The sequence below is a fragment of the Schistocerca cancellata genome, chromosome 3 (genome assembly GCF_023864275.1).
Source record: "Schistocerca cancellata isolate TAMUIC-IGC-003103 chromosome 3, iqSchCanc2.1, whole genome shotgun sequence".
NCBI classification, from domain to species: Eukaryota; Metazoa; Arthropoda; class Insecta; order Orthoptera; family Acrididae; genus Schistocerca; species Schistocerca cancellata.
The window spans coordinates 291668934-291691010 of record NC_064628.1 but is presented as its reverse complement, the minus strand read 5'-3'; the positions used below and the strand labels follow the sequence as shown (position 1 = coordinate 291691010).

Here is a 22077-nt window from a genome sequence, read left to right as displayed (position 1 = left end):
GCATTTCGTTTATGGGTTCACTTAATACAACGGGAAAAGGGAACAATGATGCAATGCAGAGCTGTTACTGTACCGACGTCAACCAAACCACAGAACTTGGTTGTTACATTACTCTGTGTTTTAGTGATTGCATTTTTCAAGTTTTTTTTACAGTTGAGAAGCATTATGACAGAAACAAAAGTATGAGGTAACGAACCGAAAAAAATCGTAATTACATTATTACTCTTACGAACCATTAGACACGTGAATACCTTAAACCGAAATAATCAGAAAGTATCACCTAACAACGTCCGAAACATTTTCAGTGCAGAGGAGTATGATGATCTGTTCACCACTGTAAACTCGCACGACACTGGTAGTACGTCCTCAAAGATACCAAAATACTTTTTTGCGTCCAAACCGTGGGCTCGACAGATGAAGTCAGGCGCCGAGGTCCTACATTACACAAAAATCTTTCATGGGAGCAACGTACGAATGACATCATCACGTAAGTAAATAACAGCATCGACATGCTCAAATTAGCCCGTGACACAAACAATAGCGTGAACATTGACACGATCATCTACACTTATATGTCCTATTTTTGAATATTGTGCATACTGTACGGATGACGGGCAAAACCAACTCGGAAATCAATGGGGCAGCAGAAAGGTCAATAGTAAGCACAGCCACGCGAATAAATCCTGGAACAACTAACCAAATTGTTTACGGAGAAACTAACATTAAACCAATGAAAACATGCTGGCTAGAACTCACTACTAAAACAAGATGTAACAGACATAAGCATACATAGATCACCACTGAGTTGTTTGACGAACCTTCCTGCAGATCCCGCTACCCTATCACTAAATAACTGTATGCACCAAACAAAATCATTGAAATACACTTGATAAAACGCAGATGCAGCGTTCGGCACAACAGATATTAACGAAGCACAACTATTGCGCCCAACAGGCATACACGAAGAAGCGGAAAACCCAAATGAGAACAGTACGCAGCAAACAACGCAGAAAAACAGACACGAGCATCAAAAATCGGCTGCTGAGGTTTTGGAGATGACCCCCCCCCCCCCCCCAAACAGCACGGCAAATATCCGACTCTGTAATGACCTTCCACCAAAAGATAAACAGAAAACCTAAGTGGTATGAGAAAATCTGAAACAATCTATCAAACACTCTGACAAAAGTAAAAAGAGCCGCTACAGCACTACGTACTTCTACATTTAGGCACCACAAAGTACTACGCTCTGCCGATTATGAGGGGTGAATGAACTGTGAGAAGCAAACAGACATCTCATGGTTTGCAAGTTTTTATGTTTGCAGCTATGCTGTTGTTTTCTTTTCACATGGTATCTGAACCACTTCGCCAATTGCCAGGCGCCGATCGCACCTTTCGTTTCCCGGTGTTCGGACTCCAACCAAACCGTGAGCGGTAGATCCAAACCCTTGTCGCCGCCCAGAGGATTCTTTAAATGATGAAAGTCAACACAAATCCAATGCCAACAAAATGTCTATCCCAAAAAGAACAAGTTTAAGCAAAGAGAAAGCCGCAGGACAAAACCCTTAACTAAAAAACACCTGTAATCTACTCCCTCCTTCTCACTTGCAGCTATTGTTCACATTAATCTTTTATGAAGATTTGAAAGGAGCTAAGATTACAATAAACTTTCTAGTTTAAAACGTTTACTTATCTTTTCACGCAGAGTTGGATCCAGTTTTTCTAGCCTAGGGGTCTGATTCTTGAAGCTCAAATGCTCACATTTTAGATCGTCATGATTGAACTGATCTAAATAAATTTGAAGATTGTTGTTTCAGAATTTTTGTTGTTACGTTAATGTATTTTGTCACATTTTAGTATATGCTGGTCTTTTGATTTTTCACATTAACAAAGCCAGAATTACACTATTCGCACAAAATACAAAAATATGTCTGATCATATCACAGACATGCTGATAACTGTCTCTCTCAGCGGAAATAACAGTACCCCACAAGGTTTACAAGTTTTCTTGAGAAATGAATTTCTATTAGTTTCGATTATTATTTCACAATGAATCCAGAAATAAACATAATAAACAGGACTAGATTGCGTAATTAATAATAGAAACTTAAAGTGTGCCACAAAATTCGTAATTTCAAATGTTTCTAAAAAAAATAATTTTAATTGTACATTCAGAACTAGTACTTATCGATAATAACATCCAAAATAAGATAACTCCTTTTCATAAATTTTAAATTGAAATATAACATACTGTATATAAAATTATGACAGTTTTCAGAAAAGCAGCTGAGATAATATTGACCTGTCCAAAATTCGAAAGGTAATACTGGTATCTACAACTACTGTTGCGGAAAAGTATTTCTAGAGGAGAATGTCCCGTTACACCTCTCAGTATGAATTTACTATGAGAAGAGATACAGCTTCGAGAGGTTTTCCATAATGATTTAGGCAAACCGCGTGAGCGGTAGCACGTATCTACATCTACATCCATACTCCGCAAGCCACCTGACGGTGTATGGCGGAAGGTACCCTGAGTACCTTTATCGGTTCTCCCTTCTATTCCAGTCTCGTATTGTTCGTGGAAAGAAGGATTGTCGGTATCCTTCTGCGTGGGTTCTAATCTCTCTGATTTTATCCTCATGGTCTCTTCACGAGATATACGTGGGAGGGAGCAATATACTGCTTGACTCTTCGGTGAAGGTATGTTCCCCAAACTTTAACAAAAGCCCGTACCGAGCTACTGAGCGTCTCTCCTCCAGAGTCTTCCACTGGAGTTTATCTATCATCTCCGTAACGCTTTCACGATTACTAAATGATCCTGTAACGAAGCGCGCTGCTCTCCGTTGGATCTTCTCCATCTCTTCTATCAACCCTATCTGGTACGGATCCCACACTGCTGAGCAGTATTCAAGCAGTGGGCGAACAAGCGTACAACGTAGTCTAAAGCATCTCTGTCCCTTTATTTTTCAATCCTTTAACACACAGTCCCAGAAATTAGTCGCTTGCACCACGACGTTGGTATCTTCGCGCTTCATTTTATGCTCACTAGTCTTCGCTGCCCATACCAAGTTGTACAAAAGAGAACAGCGAAAGCAACCGCTGGCCTAAGGTCTGACCAGCACAAAGTAAAGCGTTATCAAAGTGTTTAGCAATATGCACCGGCAAACGTCCCGTGTAAAACGCTGGTTATCTCGAGGAAAACAAAAGATTTACGGAGAAGAATCTAAGGACTCTTGCAGCCCCCTACACACAGCTCAGCTCACGTACAGGACCAAGATAAGATTAGATACGAACAGCACGCACATAACTATTTGAGTTGTTCTCGTCAAGCTCAATGACTGCGTAACGGTGGAAATAGTTTTTTCTACGGCACAGTGAGAAGTGCCTGTACTACTTACTTGACAGCGGGAGACTCGGAGTACGGTATATTTACAAATATGGCGACCCCGAAGTCGACAGCACCAGTAGAACGCTTAAGGCACTTCACAAGTTTTCCTTTGCTGTTGTGCTTTAACACAAGCGCAATGTACGGCACATAAAAATATTCGTGCTAGCTTCAGTCCACACTTGGAAATTTTCACTGTGCCCCTGCATTATTAGATTATATGAAGAGTTAATCAGCGCTCGTGTGTGTGTGTGTGTGTGTGTGTGTGTGTGTGTGTGTGTGTGTGCGTTTATGTGCGTGGATTAAGTACCTACGAAAAGGGAAGTTTATGATAACTGCGGTTTTAAAGAAATGCGATGAATTTGTTGCTAGATCTCAGGTACCAAATACCAATCATAAAAATAAAAATACAGTAACACAGATTACAGGCCAGCTTTTACTAGCGCCCGTTCTAGAATTCTAAAGAGTAGGTGACTATCTAATCTCCATCCTGTCGACTTTAACAAAAGGATAAATGGGCGTAGAGCTATTAAATATGATAAACTCCCTCTCACCGATATGATACCCGTGCTCAGAAAGTGGCTGTTTTCGGGCTGGCAAGATGAATGGTCGCGGACATCTAAAATCAGAGGCAGTCACTAAACACTAGTTCATCCCCGATTCCAAGGGTAACATCGTATAATAAGCCAGAAACATCAACGAGCTTTACAACAATTATAGTACGGCTGAAATTTAATCACTGGAAGTTCATAAGACACCTCTATCGACCAATCTAAGCGCCACCCCTCTGTGTGTTTGCGGAGAGGAAGATAATCCAAGCCATATATTTCTACAATATCCTCGGAACACGTATCATATGCTCGTCCTTGCACGTAGTCTTCGGGCTTTTGATCATTTCCCAAGCAGCCTCCAAACCTTGTTTGCATCCAACGATGTAGCAACGTATAAACTACTGTACGAGTTCGTCAACAGTACCGACATCAACATACACGTAGCTTCCTGCGCTGCCAATTTAATGCTCCTGCCGCTTAGAATGACGCAGTCAGACCAAAGTTTAATTACCTGCCTATATCCCCACATGCTACTCTGCAGAATATGTAACGTTCAACCTCTACATGCGTGTCACTATGTACCTCCTATGTATGCGCGTTTGAATACTGGTGCAACTCAACGTGTGGTTGTAATACACAACTCTGGTTCTTGTAAACTGTTCTCATGTTCTGTCTAGATGGTACTTTTAGGCCCGCACAAATATTCAGATCTCTACCCATAGCTTTTGAAACAATTCTCACAGGACATAAAAAGAACATTTTATTGTTAATTTAGATATACAGTCATTAATGTGGATTGAATTGAGAATATCCAGAATGTGCACCAACTGCCATGTATCATTTCTTATTGTGTTACCAGTAGGATTTTTGTAGTATACTACCATAGTGTATCCTGTGTTCCATATTCGTCTTCTTTACTCGTTTTTGTATACTTTAATCGATCAGCCCTTTATTAATCCTATACTACATCTTCCCAGAGTACAACTTAAAATAATGTTTACCACGAATTGTCAAACCCAATTGTAATACAATATTTCCTGCGTTGAGATGGCCATATGGGTACGTTCCGAAAGATAATAAATTTGGAATAAAACTCTGTATCCGTCTTCAGAAAATTGTATTTACCTTTACAACTGAAACGATTTCTTGGGGAACACCACTAGATAACTTATCGTCAGTTACTACGACCTGTGACCTTTCTGACAGGAAAGCACAAATCCAGTCGCAAATCTGCGGCGATACTCCATCAAGCCGCATTTAATTGGAAGCATCTCGTGAGAAACTGTGTCAGAAGATTGACGACCTGCAGGTATTCAGAAGCTTTCTTTTGTGCTATAGACAGTCGCGTCCGGATAGAGTGTAGAGTGCCACCAGATATCCCTTAAGACAATATGGGCGCATTATCGACATACGTATAGATATTACAAGGACCACCGCATTGTGCTCGCAATGCTCGTCCTGCTCTTAAACGAGAGCAGTACTCATTCTTAGGAACATTGACTTTAGAAATTTTTCATAAGACTCAACTTTGCTTATTGATGAATGCAGCACTTGGTAAGAACCATCTCGCATCATTTACGTGGAATCTGAACGACGCGTCAACGCACTTCGTAAAGAAAAAAAAAAAAAAAGTTGGATCCAAGGCAATATTTGGAGTTGTAATGTGATATTTTTGACATGTGAACTAACACAATATGAATAATAATGCCACATGAACATCCTTATCACGGTATTAAAGAGTCCTTATCGAATTGAACAAGTTTCAGGAACGGTGTAGGGGATCTTCGTTAATATTTGCTTTCCTACCCAAGCGTAATCTGCCGTTAAACCACAATACACAATCGGCTGCATTTGGAGTAGTATCGTGACCGGAATGCACAGTTTGCTGATGAATGCCATCGCACTATGCCCATCGATTAATCGCGGTTCTTCACTACCCCGGAGACTGAAGTCGGTGTCATGGGAAAAGGTCCAATTCTTACAATGGTCTGGAGAGGTTTTACACGTGGTGTCATGGTGTGGGGAACCGTCGGGTATGACTTCAGGTCACGGCTGGTAGTGATGACTGTGTGCGTGATGCTGAGGTATTCCCATACACTGCAAGAACCCCAGATCTGTCCACAATACGGCATGTGCGGGACCAGCTCGGACGCCAACTCCGTCCCAGTAGTAGTAATCGGGACATCGAAGACCAGTTGCAAAACTTTTAGGTCAGCTAGCCTCACGACAGGGTACAATGGTTTTTATGACACCCTTCCCAACCGAATCAGTACATGCATACAGGTCAGAAAGGGTACAACGTCATATTGATAAGTGGGCCCACATACTGCCATACCCCCTGGGTGCTTCACTTTTCGTCAGGCAGTTTAAACCGAATGTCTTCCAGAAGTCTAAGAGCTTGGTATCAGTCTAGGTGCTTGCCTTTCACATGGATAAACAAAAACGAGCCAAGCTTCATAAGATCTCTATTTGCGGAATCGACGTTGATTATCAAAGATACTGCTTTGAATGACAGTCACATCCCAGGGCTTATTTCAAGAATTTTCCTTTGTAGCGGAGTGTAAATCATTTTTCCAATATTTCTTGTCCTGCGCTGTTTGCAGAAGAGCAACTGAGGTGTTCAAAAAGCAAGGAGGAAATACGGGCAGAGTGAAGTAGTGGGGACGGGTGGAGAGTCGCATCTGCATGGTTAGTTAGTAAGAACATGGCCTGAGAATGGGGCTCGATGTTTAACGAACAATCGACGACACGATGCTTCTAGGCCAAGCAAAAGTTCGGATAACCAAGCGGAAATCAGTTGCGTCCTTTTCAAAGGAATCGTCATTCGCCTCAATCGAATTAAGGAAATCTTGTAAAAACTAAATGTGGGTCACTAGAAAAGTCCTCGGATATCTCTCTTCCCGAATGCAATGCCTTAACCACTGAGTCACCTGGCTCGGTACGAAGACATAGCTCCGGGTTCTAGGCCTCGCCCTGCATTGTTTTAACGTCACGGAGTTTCAAACTTCTAAGTTCCAAAACGCTGAAAAGTTTTAGTCTTACGAAAAGTCAGTAAGCCAAGCGAATCGAAGTCGTATTCAGTAGCTCAGTCATCGTACTGGTCCCAAAGCTGAAGATGCTGAATTCAATTTTCCAAAATTCTTTCACCGCGGAAGACCGCAAAATCGGTTCTTGTTTCAATCGTCGCACGAACACCGAAACGGCAGATACTGAAATAAGTAATATCAAATAGAAAACCAGCTGTCGAAATGCAACTGGACGGATAAGATACGTGTGAAGTTCTGCTGATATTATGAGAAAGAGCTCGTTCCCCTTCGAGCAGCAGTTTATAATCGGTCGTTGGAGCATCAAAGGGTACACAGCAACTGGGAAACAGCGCAGGTCATTCCCGTTTCCAAGAACGGTCGTTGGACGGACGCAGATAATTATAGGCCTATGTCGCTAACGCCCATACTTCTTGTATTATGGAACATATTTTATGCTGACATATTACGACGGTTTTTGAAGAACCAATATCTACTCTACATAAATCAACATGGATTTCAAAACAGGTCTTGCGAAACTCAGCTCGCCCTGTTCGTTCATGAGATTCGGTTGACGCCGTATTCCTTGACTTCCAAAAGGCATTCGACATTGTTCCGCACTGTCGTTTATTGAACGAAATACGCTCTTGTCGAGTATCGGATGAAATACATGGCTGGATTCAGGGCTTCCTTACAGATAGAAAATCTACACGTCGATCTTAACGGATTAAAATCGACAGATCCGTGGATAATTTCGACTGATGACCATAGCTGTTAAGTCCCATAGTGCTCAGAGCCGTTTGGATAATTTCATCAGTACGCTAAGGGAGTGTTTAGCGCCTTACTGTTTATGAGATATACATATGGTCTTGTGGATAAAGTCAGAAGCTCCACGAAGCTATTCACAGACGATGCAATTGTCTATAGGAAGGTGATAACGCCAGAAGAACGCACCAAGTACAGGTAGAGCTGTAGAGGATCGACGGATGGTGCAGGGGGTGGCAGCTGAACCTGAACGTAAATAAACGTAGCTTATTACATATAAATCGGCGAAGAGACCCATTACTGTTCGCTATAGGCGACGAATGAAAGGAAACACTACCTATCGTAAGACACCTCCGAGTAAGAATCAGAAAGTGGAATTAATTCTTAAAATGAAATGCAGGGAAAGCGGATGCCAGGCTAGGTTCACTGGGAGAACATTAAGGAAATTTAATTCATTAACGAAAGAAGTGGCTTCAAAACACATGATCGACCGATTCTTGAGTGCTGTTCATCAGTCTGCGAAACTAATCAGGCTGGATTAACAGAACAGATACAGAAGATCCAAGGAAGAGCATCGCTTTTCGTCACGGGACCGTTCAGTCGGCGCAACAGTCTTACGGAAATGCTAAAAAGACATTAGTGGCAGACGCCCACAAGAGAGGCACTGTGCATAACGGAGAGAGTTAATGTTGAAGCTCCGAGAGAGCACGTTTTCGGAAGACACTGGCAACATATTACTTCCACACACGTCTCGGCTAATGGCCACGACGAGAAAGGCAGAGCTCACACCAATAATTAACGATAATCATTCATCTCACAAGCCACTGCGATTGGAACTGGTAAGGGAGGAGAGGAGAAACATAGTAGAACCGAGTACCTCAGGTGGATTGCGGATTGTAGATACAGATGTAGCTGTCACACACACACACACACACACACACACACACACACACACACTAGGACCCATATCGAGACTCGGCTGATTGTAGAGCGCTTGATGGTTGGTGAGACGTTAACCCTGTGTGGCAGTCCACACTCTGGCCGACCTCGAAAAGCAGGTGGTCTTGTTAGAACGATACTTGGGCGCATAGTTGAAACCTACCAAATACATCAACACTGCAAGCATTCATTCGCAAGCGCCCTATGCGAGGTGGGGGGAGTAGCACACAGTACTCACCCTGGAGGCGAGGCGGCGCTTCCAGCAGGTTACGACCAGGTGCAGCAGCGTGCCCCCGCACATGGCGCTGCCAGCTGCGCTGAACAGAAACTGCGACTGCCCCGGGCCCTGCCGCGCCGCTCCCTCTATACTTAGACACCCCCACAAACCCGGCCCGCTGGAGGAATTCTGGACCGGCTGGAGAACGCCCCAAATATACAGCTAGCCAGGCACTGGCCGGACTAGGCGCCTATACCAACTGCCCAGTGCGTGTTGGATCCTGTTTCTTGATCCGACACATGCAAGGATACTGAAATCTTTTGACTGTACTTTATACTTTTTCCCATTTCATCAGGGAAACATCACCTGCGTTCTAACAATACCTTGAAAACATACTGTATCCTGCCAGGACTTTCTAAAGTATACTTCCAACAGGTGTTTGAAAATACTAGCCTTCATGGGAAACTCACTAGCGCTTGCGTCCTCGTAGTAACCCGCACCCACAACCCATTTAAAAGGATAACGGAAGTAAATTACCGACCCATACCTCCAGACTGTCGAAGCCCCCCACCCCCTCCCCAATACCGGAAACCTGCTCTGTCGTTCACAAAAACAAGAGGATAACCACACGTGAGCGGGCAGGAATGAATGTTACATGTCACCCAGTTTTCAATGTTGTATCTAACGACCTCGTCGATGTCGGAACTTCAAACCCTATTAAATTTCCATTGAAGCTCTTTCTCACAAGGAACGTAAAAACAATATTCAGTGCACGGAAAACTTCTGAAACAGCAGCAGGATCTACCGACGTATTAAAATATGAAACTGGGAGCAGTCTTATGAATTGGCTCTAACAGTTCTCCGTGACGAAATGCCTTTGATATTTGGGGTAGTTGGGGTAGGTGAACTCTTACAGGCCAAAGGAGAGTAGCACCAGGTCAAAGGAGAGTAGCACGAGTACAGTTTAATTGAGATAACCAGTTGAGTTACCACGGTTTTGTCCAACATGCTGGTACATAATCTCGACTTCATACAACTCTATCCAAAACAACAGAAAATTATAGTTATGGCTATGCAGTGTTAAATGTTGTGGAAAGCATCTGTTAAGTTCATTGCTGCGATAAATTAAGTTTACTGGTGTAAGTATGGATACTTTCTCCTTCTCTGGTAAATCTAAAGTGATCTGTTGTGGTGTGTGGTTGCGGGAGGGGGCAGGGGTGAAGGGGTGTGTGCGGGGGGAGGGGGGGAAGTGAGGGGGCAAGACGCACTTACAACTTCGACGACAATGGTATCTGCGCAAAAACATTACGCGAATTATGGAATCTTCTTTTTCTATTGTGATCTGAATTTGTTCCTGTTTTTGCAGGCACCGAATGCAGTGTGCCACTTCTCTGTAGTTTTTCTTTATTTTTTGGATCAACAGAATCTCATATCAAAGTAACTACATACTAGATTAAATCAAATTATAAGTAAACAATTATTGAAAATCACAAACACACAAAAATATTACGCAAAAAGAATAGGTAAATCTGAAACATTTACCGTTTGTATGATTTTAAGATAAAATTTCACTGCATTTGACACTTTTGGATGCTGTCACCAAAAATAGAGAGCAAGTCCTCTGCAAAACTGACATCTAATGAAGAGGGAAAACTGACTACTCTTCCGAAATTTGGCGTACAGGACGACTTACATGTTTGTATTTAACTGTTTGCATATTGGTATCAGTGGAAGCAATGAGTATTTGGACACATCTGAAAACACGAGCAAGCTTACCTGTCTGCCAGAGGAATGATTGTTAGCACGGTACACGCACACGACTGTGTAGCGTCACCTGCTTACTTCTATTCTTGGCATTACTCGAAGACACAAGTGAGGAAATGAATGTTTATTAAATTTAAAGAATTAATGGAGAAAATTATAAACCGATGTTAAAGTCAATACAAGTAATACTGAGTGATTCCAATACAGGCTGCTGTCGTAACTCCATATTTTCACAATTACTAACCATAAAAACGTGAACTTATGACCACCTCAAAAGAGGAAGGCTGAATACAGACATTAGACGCAGACAATTTTTTGAGTCCCCAAGTATAATCCGACAGACGTCCAGTTGCTCCATTTTAGTTGTGTCTTTTCAAATTGAGATGATGTGATGTTCTCGATAGTTTTCGTAATATGCCATTTCTTTCCAGACAACGTCGCTGGAAGTTCAGATATGTAAATGTTGTCTTTCATGAAACTTCACAGGCAGAAATCACTGGAAGATGCGACATGGCTATCTACAGGGGTTTGTCTGTTGTCGATGTGTGATAATGTCACCGAGACGTCATTTTAAGTGCTCCTGTACATTGATATGCCAATACTGTCAGTCCTGAAAGCTGCTTCCTCATAGTCCACCATGAATTTTGACATCAACCTCAAAACGTCTGGGTACTTTTTCCTGTGAGACATCTCATGGCGAAGTGAAATGGGTCAAACATATGTCACTGGCTGCGTGTTCTTTCGAGCTATCACGTTCTATCTGAATAACAGGGAGGGTTTTCTCAGATCACCATTACCATATACTCAGAAGTCAAAGTAATACCACACTCAGGAAATGATCCTAGGGAGGCAGATGCAGTACTCCTGCATCGCCGTCCTGGGAAAGACCCTAGTGGAGGTAATTTTCCATTACCTTCCTCCGAACTGTTATGAAGTTTTAAGTGTCCTTATGTGTGTGGTGTGGATGACTGTGAGGAGTGCTTCACAGAGCCTACTGCTCTCGAATAACATCAAATGGACCGTCACGATAAACGCCTGCATCCGATAGACGGATCATCGTCAACAACAGTGTCACATGTCTACACTTCATGAGACACCGTGGATATGTTTAAAATTTAGTATTGGCAGCGAAGATTTTCCATCACCAGGAGTCGAATCGGCTGATCCCCGAGTCGAGCGTCGCGGCACAGGCGAGCGTTCTGCTAGGTGGCAGGTTCACCAAATATTGGCCCCACTAATTTCTTCAGACATGTGAAATATGGCTTCATAATAAAATCATTCCTTCCGGTACATATTCACACACTTCGGTTATGACTGTAAAATTCTAACACGCCTGTCTATAGCAGTGTCCAACCTTTTAGCTTAGGAATTGGATGGAAACGCACATAATATGCTTAACACTAACAATAACCGCTGAGCAAAAAAAAAAAAAAAAATTCCATTTATCATAATATTACATAAAAGGAATTTTGGGGACTTTTTTCCGATTGTGTGATAGATGCTCACTTCTTGGGATGCACTGATACTTGCTTTGGGCCGCGGGCCGCGTGCTGGACAACCCTGCTCTACAGAATCAACAGGGTGAAGTTGGTGTATCAGTAGCACCAGTGATTACTCAAGTCCTTCCGTAGAATACTTCCCCTATCCGTTACTGTCTTTCCGCGCTGGTATCTGAGGACTCAGCATCAAACTTCATACACGTTGCGAAATACATCTGCAGTTGTAATGACCTGTCATGCGCGCCAATTGATGACTGATGCATCACGTAGTCCAAACTGTCTTAAACGCCCGTCGGTCCGACACATTAGTGCCTTCGCACAGCTCAAATTACACTTTCGATAACGTCGATCGGTTACGCTGTCTTATTATAAAACCATTAAACAATGTCAAACACCGTTATCCCAAATCGCCTTGTTCTAAGACCATTAAAACAACATCCAACACTGTTCTTGCAATCCAGCACATGTTGTCACATGCTAAAATTGAAAATGTCACATATTCCTCCTAGAGCCTCTAATAAACAACGTATGTGCGATCAGTGATGCTGAAAAAATACGCCCTTATGAAGCACTTCAACAATTTTAACACTCTATACGTGTTTTAATTTATTGTTGTTGAATTTGTTGAACTGTAAGTGCGGCAAGGCCTATTTATGGAATGCGGAAGAGGAAGTTGAAATCTGAATAGTTAATGCCTGACCATGACAGCTAGGCTTTCAGTTGTTGGCTTCCATGGCAGCTAGGCTTTCAGTTGTTGGCTTCCTTCCTTCTCCCAACTCCCCCTCCCCCCACCCTCTACCTCTCACACACACTCTTTTTCCATCTCTCTAAAATGTGAAAATTTGTTTTTGCCTTCGTTTGAGGTAACAGTGCAAGAGCTCCAATCATGTGTTTGGTGTTCCCACTGTGCGGCAGTCCGGTGGCGGACAATTTCCGCCAACATGCAGTAATTGGAGCTCTTGCTTGTACTGAATGGCCTGACCGCATGTTGTGTGTTACCAAATACAATAACTTCATACACCTTAAGACGGAATTTTGAAATCGCGAAACAGATGGTGATTTGAATAAATATTAATACAACTGAAGCGGATCTCTCTAAATTAATTATTAGAATGTGAAATTTTTCCAGTTTTGACGCCACTATGCTGTCTGTCGTTTGGTGGCGCGTGTTGATTTCTTTTGTGAAGTGACATTTGGTGTAAAGTGTTAATAAGGTTGAAGTTTTCCGTACGAAACGCAACAGCTATTGACAAAAAAGACCGTGCATTGCTAGCAAAGCTGCTTCATCAGAATGGCAGCAACAGCAGCGCTGCATTGAGGAAACATCGACGGCATTGAGAAACATCGACGGCGAGGAGGTCCCATGTCAATAAGTGAGCTAAAGAATATGATCAAGAAATTTAAAGAAATAGGTGAATTAGGCGATGCAGCAGGGAGAGGGTGGCGACCCATACCCAGGTCAGTTGTGGTTGTACACGACCGTGCACCACACGCCTCAAATTCTGCAACCAGTGCTCAAGCTGTGTCACGGTTATTGTCTCTCCCTTGATCAATACATCAAAAGATTTTGCGACGCATTTTACACTGGTATCCCTACAACATTCATTCACAATGTACATCAAATGAAGACCCAAGACAAGCTACAACGCCGTGACCTTGCCCTTCGTCTTTCGGCACGCATCGAAATGGATGAAATGTGGCCAGGGAACATTCTTTGGACGAACGAGGCACATTTTACTCTGTACTGTGCCCTGAGTGCATAGAATTTTAGCATGGCGGTTCTACACCGCCACATTTTATGCAGGAACATCCACTGAGCTCAGTTTATGTCACAGTGTTGATGTGGTTTCACAAGTTCCTTCATTCTCGGTTCATTTTTCTTCGAGGAGATGACAACCTGAAGGTGTTTTAGATGTACAGTGTCATCTGCATTTTATAAGGACCTATTTCCGCAACACGTGATTCGAGCTCTGCAAGAATGCAACTTTGTTCACACTACTTTTTTCATGCAAGATGGGGCAACACCACATGAGGCTTGTCAGGTGAAAGATTTGCTTCGAAAAACATTCGGTAACGACCACACCATCTCTAGGTAATTTCAAAAAGTGTGGACTTCCAGATCCTCCGACTTAAACGCATGTGACTTGGTTGTGGGATTACCTGAAAGACCGTGTCTATCAGGGATGTATCCGGACTCTTCTGATATGAAGGATAGCATTGCTCTGATTACACCCGGTATACTGCCTGCGAGCAACTGTCAACCATGACGTGATAGGCTTGCAGCACGTTGCTGAGCTGGGAGACAATGCTGAATACTTCTTGCAATTTGTGACCATATCCTAATAAACGTGCTAGAATCACCATTATGGTGTTCTTGATCGTGCATCCCTTTTCCTGCACTTCAACGACATTCTGGTGCTTCAGCACCATATTTTCACCTAGTGGCAGAACGTTGAAACTTATTTTTTTCAGCATATTCCGCGAGCACACTGATTAACGATAATACATACGATATTTCAGCGTCATGTGAGGTATATAGCCCGCACTGAAGCATTTGGAACAGCGTCAGGTATTTGAGAACTACAATATCCTCATGCTGAATAGTATCTTAGTAAGGGCTGGCGGCAGAAGGGCTTCCAGCCACCCATCAAAACTAACCATGCTAATCTCTAATTAACCATACTAATCTCTAATTAACCACGCCGACCCTGCATAGATGCGAGATAAAAGCAAAAGAAAAAAGAAGACATTCCTTACCAAAGAGGCCTTCAATAGGAAACGATCATGAGCAGAAAGATGAGGGTCTGAAAATGAACATGAGAAGAAAGATGAGGGTCTGAAATTCCATTGACAATGAAGTCAATAGAGACAGAATTGGACGATTTGCAATATATCATTCTTCGTCATGCCCATCAGTTCGTCTTCTCGGCTACTGTAGCACCAGAGACAGTGTCTGGTATCTGAAAAAAAAAAGGAGTGGGGGGGAGGGGTTAAGTGGCTTTATCCATCCTGGACAGGACGAGTTGGTCTTTGCTTTACCTTAAGCGGGCTGTGGTCAGGGCCTACAAAGCAGACTCAAGCACTAGTGAGTTTCTGATGAAGACAGGTGTTTTCCAGCATATGTTGGAAGTAGACTTCTAAAACTCCGGGCACGAAACAGCATTTTACAGAGAAGTGTTATTCACAAGAGTACAAAATGACCAACTGAAATGCCTGCAATCAGCTCCTGGAGCTAACTTGCTAAAAGGCTTCAACGTTAAAACAATTTTGTATAGTGGTTTGGGATTCGCAAAATCTAGGAGTCGGCTAGCAATCCTCGCACTTGTAGGAAGAAATTCAAGTGCCCTCTGGTGGTAGAGGTCGTGTTTTCGTGCGTCGGTGTTAGCAATCCTCCATTACTTTTCCAGTACTTCAAGTTTTGTGAGATTTTTGACCAACTGACTCTAAACTGGTATCCTGTTTTTTATTTTTGTGGAGTTTATCTGATAAAGCTGCTAGGAGCCTGATAGAGGTGGGACATGAACTGTTAGCACCATATATTTTCCAGAGCTCTGGTTGGGTCTCGGAATCTTTCTGGAAATAGTTGGACAGCTGCAAGTCTTAATTATTGACTTTGGAATAGTGATGAATTTAAAAGTGAGTCATGGATCAAAGTGACAGTGACGATCATTATTTAAACTGGCTATAATACTGCAGACATACAGGGAATTTGTCTGGGTATGCCAATTAACGTTATCCAGAAAATCTTTACAATTATACTGAGTGAATTATGCCCTCAGCCATGTGTGGGATTTTGCACAACTCCATGAGATCTCAGAGTGGGTAAGGAAGGGACCATTTGAAGTTTTGCCACCAACACTATTGGAGTTTTAGCATCGCACTGGCTCATCAGCCAAATTCTAAATAACTTGTGAAGTTGGACAGTGCTTGTGTCTGTGACTCATGGGAAATTCATCCAAGTAATTGGTGAGGCTGTTTCTTCACAAAGTATGAGATCTGCAAATGAAATTTAACTATCTAATGTAGATCACTGTATGTCATGAATACAGATGTTGATGAGGGACGAGGTAGAAGGGTGTAAGCCCACAACTGGCACATAGTTTCTACTTGGGAATAGTACAAATGAGCCACAGGGCTAAATGCTCACATCTGATTGAAGAATGTCTCAGTCTCGTTTATCCTTTCCAAGAAACATCATGGAGGTGTCTAGTACTCCACGTAGGGCACTGGCATACTGCCAGGTGATCACGAACAGACTGTCAAAACATCATCTCCCTTTGCAGGGCGAATTCTAGTGATGTAAATTTCATTAACCATCCAAGTTCTAAACTGCTACTTCCGAGTCAAACATATATGAACTAAGACTTTGAGCGTGGATGCACTTCAGTAACTGGGCATGCAACTGGTTGGCTGTTATCCCCATTCCATTGAATGTATGAATTGGGCTATTGTAATAACAGTGGAACTAACTGATGCCAATTACTAGTTCAAGCATGGCATGTTGTCTGCATTAAAAGAGTAGAGGCAACAGGGTAAGTAAATGGATAATCATAACTTACCTAATTTCTGTGTGCACAAAATGGAAAACCACAAATCTCGCACCAGATTAGATGTATCATGCCCCCCCCCCCCCCCCCAAACACACATATACCTGACCCAAAACATAAGCTTGTAGATCACAACTTTCATAAGGGCGACAAACATTTCACTAAGCTAAAAGAATCAATGACAGGTTAGTGGAGATGGATCACAAGATCGAATTGGGGAAAATGGGGCAGGAAAAGGACTGTGTCCTTCCCAAAGAGACCATCCCCACATTTGCTTAGAACAATTCCATGACGAGTGGATGAGGGATTTGAACAGCAGTTCTCCCAAATGTAGTTCTGATGTCTTACCACTGCATCATTTTGTTTGATGATCAGAAAGGTAAGGAGGATCCCCTGGAATGTGTTCTAACACCAACATGTCTAAATGGCAACTGGAGAACAAGTAGACTACTAACAAAGTTAGTATAAGTGACTTTCACTCTGTGCAAAAACTTCTTATTCTAGAATTTATCTCAGGTGATACCTCTGTCACAAAATCTAATGAAATTTGATACTCAAATAGAATACCAAGACCAGTTTTAGTGCGTCTTAGAGTGATATCAAAAGATTCATCAAATGTTTCTCCCAAGGGCTTGTCTGGTTTCAAAATATAGACTGTGAAGAAGCCATGGATGACAAAGTTCATGTATTTTTATTTTGAGTGTGAAAAGGAAAGTTGCTACTCATCATATAGAGTCAACTTTCCTTTTCACAATATTGATACATTCCATCATGGATTTTCCATTGTTTTATTTATGTTGAGTGTCGTTGAGATCTGATGACAAATCATTGATAGCCAGAACAAATTAATTGCCCAAACCAAAATGACACCAGAAACCTCTGTTGAAATGTGTAGCAAATTAAACTGTAGCCCAGTTTGGCAGAATATTATTCTTCCACAAATCTCATGTTATGAATGCTGTTGTGAGATATATTGTATTAACAGCTACTTAAAAGATGGCAGTCAAATGAACCTGATACCTACTAGCATTTACCTTATACTTTACAATGATTTGCAGAATATAAATCCAGTTCTAGACTGCTGAGGAAATAATTTCCAGCTAGCAGATTCATTATAGACTCCACATGTATGTTCACTCTACACTGTATAATAAAATGTTCCTGTTTTGTACTATCGCGAAGTAGGGGAGAGATAGTGCCACAGACGTGATACGTGAATTGGAGTGGCAATCATTAAAACAAAGGTGTTTTTTGCTGCGACAGAAATTTCGATCACCAGTTTTCTCCTCCAATTGCAAAAACATTCTGTTGGCACTGACCTACACAGGGAGAAATGATCATCACGATAAAATATGAGAAATCAGGGCTCGCTCAGACAAATGTAAGTGGTCTTTTTTCCCGTACACTGTTCGAGATTGGAATGGTAGAGAGACAGCTTGAAGGTGGTTCACTGAACACTCTGCCAGGCACTTTATTGTGAATAGCCAGAATAATCACATAGATGTAGATGTTCTATAGTAAAATGTTAATCAATTTTCAGTTATTTTCATGGGAAATTTAATAAAATTAAACTACTTACTGATGAGCTTTCATCACAAGTAACATAAAACTGTAATAATATAATTTGCAAATTATAGAGCTAACGAGTTACATTATAGAAATAAAAAAATATATTTGCATTGCTGCCATTCAGTTTAATAAACAGCATGTTTTTACAGAAGTTAGGTTATCCGTTTTCACTAAAAGCTTTTGAAGCTCTCAGTAATTGTCTGACATTCAAATGAACAGTTTCTTCTCTCAATATTTTTCATTAGAATAAACTTGAAAAGTTTATTTCTTTTACAGCGTAATGTTTATTTTACAGGAAAAAAACTAGATTATGATTCCTTTTACTTTTAAAGGCCTGGCAAAGAGCTCAATTGAAACTTCCTGGCAGATTAAAATTGTGTGCCGGACTGAGATTCAAACTCGGGACCTTTGCCTTTCGCGGGCAAGTGCTCTGCCAACTGAGCTACCCAAGCACAACTCACGCCCCGTCCTCACAGCTTTACTTCTGCCAGTATCTCGTCTCAATTTAAAGCAATGAAATTATATGTCACTTGTGTGAAAAAATGTCAAACGCACCATGGTAGCAATAGTGTATTTTCGAAATTAGTGCTGTTGTGGTCAACATTTAGAACTCAATGTACTCAACAGAAGGGGTAAGCAAAAACTGTGACTGCATCGAGAAATTCTTGATAGGAAGGATGCTGCATGTTATCTCGGATGGAAGAGTCATCGTCGAACAGAGTAGTAGTTTCAGGCATGCTCCAGGAAATTGTGTTGGGACTCTTGCTGTTCATGTTGTATGTTAATGACCTAGTAGAAAATACTACTAGTAACTCTCACTTTTTGCAGATGTGTTATTTAGAGTGAAGTATGCTACTGTCTGAAAAAAGCCGCACAAATATCTAGTCAGATCTTGATAATGTTTCAAAGTGGTGCAAAGATTGGCAACATGTTTTTAATGTTCAGAAATGTGCAGTTGTGGACTTCACAAAACGAAAAACTGTGGTAGCTGATAACTACAGTATCAATGAGTCACAACTGAAATCATTCAACTCATATCAATATCTGAGTATAATAATTTGTAAGAATATGAAATGGAACAAACACACACGCTCAGTCGTAGGTAACACAGGTGGTGGGAATATAGGAAAATAGTTCAATGGTTCCTTGCCGAGCGGGGAAATGGCCATGTACATAGAAAACAGTACTGCCTTTGAGTCTATAGACGAATCACGGCACTGCACTGAACAGATATTTGAATGTTGTGCAGGGGTAGTTGAATTTAGTGAAACTAAACCTCTAATTGTAGTTGTTCATAGGTCCCCTAACTCTGACTTCAGAGCATTTCTGCTCAAGCTAGAGAGGGTTCTTGATTCACTTTACGGGAAGTACCAAAAATTAGTTGTATGTGGTGACTTCAACGTCAATTTTGCATATGATTGTGCAAGGAAAAGGATGTTGGTAGATCTCCTAAATTTACATGATCTGATGCAGACTGTTTTTCCAACTAGGGTGCAGGGGAACAGTAGCACAGCCATACACAATATTTTTATTCATTCTTCATTACTAGATGGGCATTCTGTTAGCAAAAGGGTGTATGACCTTTGAGACCACATGATGCACAAATTTTAATACTAAAAGGCTTTTGTGCCCTAACAAATGTCACATATAATTACAAATTATGTAGGAAAGCTAATCCAACAGATTATCAAGAAACAAGAGTGACAAGGTGTTTATAGTGCCGACAACATAGGTGGCAAATATAATGCTTTCCTTGACACATATCTCATGCTCTTTAAGAATTGCTTTCCATTAGAACGTTCTAAACGGGGTACTAGCAGCAAAGGCAGCCTGGGTGACTGACTAGTGGGATAAGGATATCTTTTAGAACAAAGCAAGAATTATATCAAAATGTTACAAGTATTCACAATGAAGCTACAGTAGACCATTACAAACAGTATTGTAAGGTGCTTAAAAATGTTATTAGGAAGGCAAAGAGTATGTGGTACGCAAATAGAATAGCTAATTCACAGGATAAAATTGAAACCATGTGGTCAGTTGTGAAGGAAGTGTCTGGTCAGCAGCACAAGGTCGACGATATAGTTAGTTCTCAGTAAAATTATTTCTGTTGCTGATAAATCAGATATAGGTACAGTATTTAACAATCATTTTCTGAGCACTGCTGATGAATTAAATAAAAATTTAGTTTCTACAGGGAATCATATAACCCTCTTGGCAAATGCCTTTCCGAGATTGATGTCTGAAATAGTCCTCTGTGATAGAGACAAGGGGGAGACTTAATCAATAACTAAATCACTGAAGACTAAGGACTCTTGTGGATATGATGGAGTACCTATATGAATATTAAAGTACTGTGCTGCACATGTTAGCCCTGTACTTAGCCATATTTGTAATTTTTCCTTTAGGACTGGTCAGTTTACTGAGTGATTAAAGTACTCAGTAGTAAAGCTGCTTTATAAAAAAGGGAGGAAGGGATAATGCAGACAATTTAAGACCTATTTCTATGCCATCATCAGTGTTTGCTAAAGTTATTGAAAAGGCTGTGTATGTAAGGATAATTGATCATTTTATATCACATAATTTGCTATCAAATGTACAGTTCGACTTTAGAAGTTGTTTAACAACTGAAAATGCTATATTCTCTTCTCTCTGCGAGATACTGGATGTTTTAAACAAAAGGTTTCTAACACTATGCCTTTTTTTTTTTTTTTTAACTAAGGTCTTTGATGATGATGATCACAAAACATTGCTCCAGAAGTTGGACTGTTATAGAATACAGGGAGTAGCTCACAACTGGTTCATCTCTTACTTTAACAACAGACAGCAAAAGGTCATTTATTCACAGTGTTGAGAATGGCTGTGATGTGCGATCTGAGTGGGGCACAATCAAATGGGGGGGGGGGGAGGATCAGTATTGGGGCCACTCCTGCTCCTAATTTATATAAATGATATGTCTGCTGCCCTCTAGTAGTACCAGTAATTCTAAAATATTTTTGTTTGCCAATGAAACTAGCTTGATAGTAAAGGATGTTGTGTGCAAATAATTCAGTTCATGACATAAGTTCATGACTTGTAGAAAATTAACTAATGCTAAATCACAGTAAGACTCTGTTTTTACAGTTTCCAACACACAATTCAACAAAACCTGACACTTTAATTTTACAGAATGGGCATATTATTCATGAAACTGAACAGTTCAAATTTCTAGGTGTTCAGATAGATAGTAAACTGTCATAGAAAGCCCACATTCAGGATCTTGTTCAGAGACTTAATGCTGCCATTCTTACTATTCGAACAGTATCTGAAGTGAGTGAGTGTTCCACACGAAAATTAGTCTACTTTGCTTATTTTCATTCGCTTATGTCGTATGGTATTATATTTTGGAATAAATCTTCCTATTGTAAAAAGATATTTTTGGCTCAGAAACGGGTGGTTCGGGCAATAAGTGGTGTAATTTCACGAACCTCTTGTCAACCCCTGTTCACTAATCCGGATATTTTGACATTTGCCTCTTAATATATACATTCTTTACTGTTGTTCCTTGTTAAAAAGTATCAGCTTATTCCCAGGAATAAGCAGCTTTCACTCAGTTAACACTCGGCAGAAATCCAACCCGCATTTGGATCGGACTTCCGTAACTCTTGTGCAGAAAGGTGTGCAGTATACTGCTGCATCCATTTTCAATAAGCTACCACAAGTATTCAAAAATCTTAGCAGTATCCCATGTGCTTTCAAATCAAAACTGAAGAGTTTCCTCATGGATCACTCCTTCTATTCTGTTGAGGAGTTCCTTGAAATCTTAAGCTGATTCTTATGTTATA

At 41.1% G+C, this 22077-nt stretch overlaps 1 protein-coding gene across 3 annotated transcripts in view; it reads right to left on the bottom strand.

Annotated features, from left to right (window-relative positions):
• LOC126174987 (leucine-rich repeat flightless-interacting protein 2) overlaps window positions 1–22077 on the bottom strand; it is a 259584-nt gene that overhangs the window by 219369 nt on the left and 18138 nt on the right. Inside the window, exon 1 of one of the 3 annotated variants that reach the window (XM_049921468.1) lies at window positions 8899–8977. The exons of the other annotated variants lie outside the window; for them this stretch is intronic. Within the exon in view, the coding sequence (XP_049777425.1) occupies window positions 8899–8961 (63 nt within the window). The 5' untranslated portion in view covers window positions 8962–8977. Of the gene's footprint in view, window positions 1–8898; window positions 8978–22077 lie in introns of those variants that run through there. 3 annotated transcript variants of the gene reach the window in all.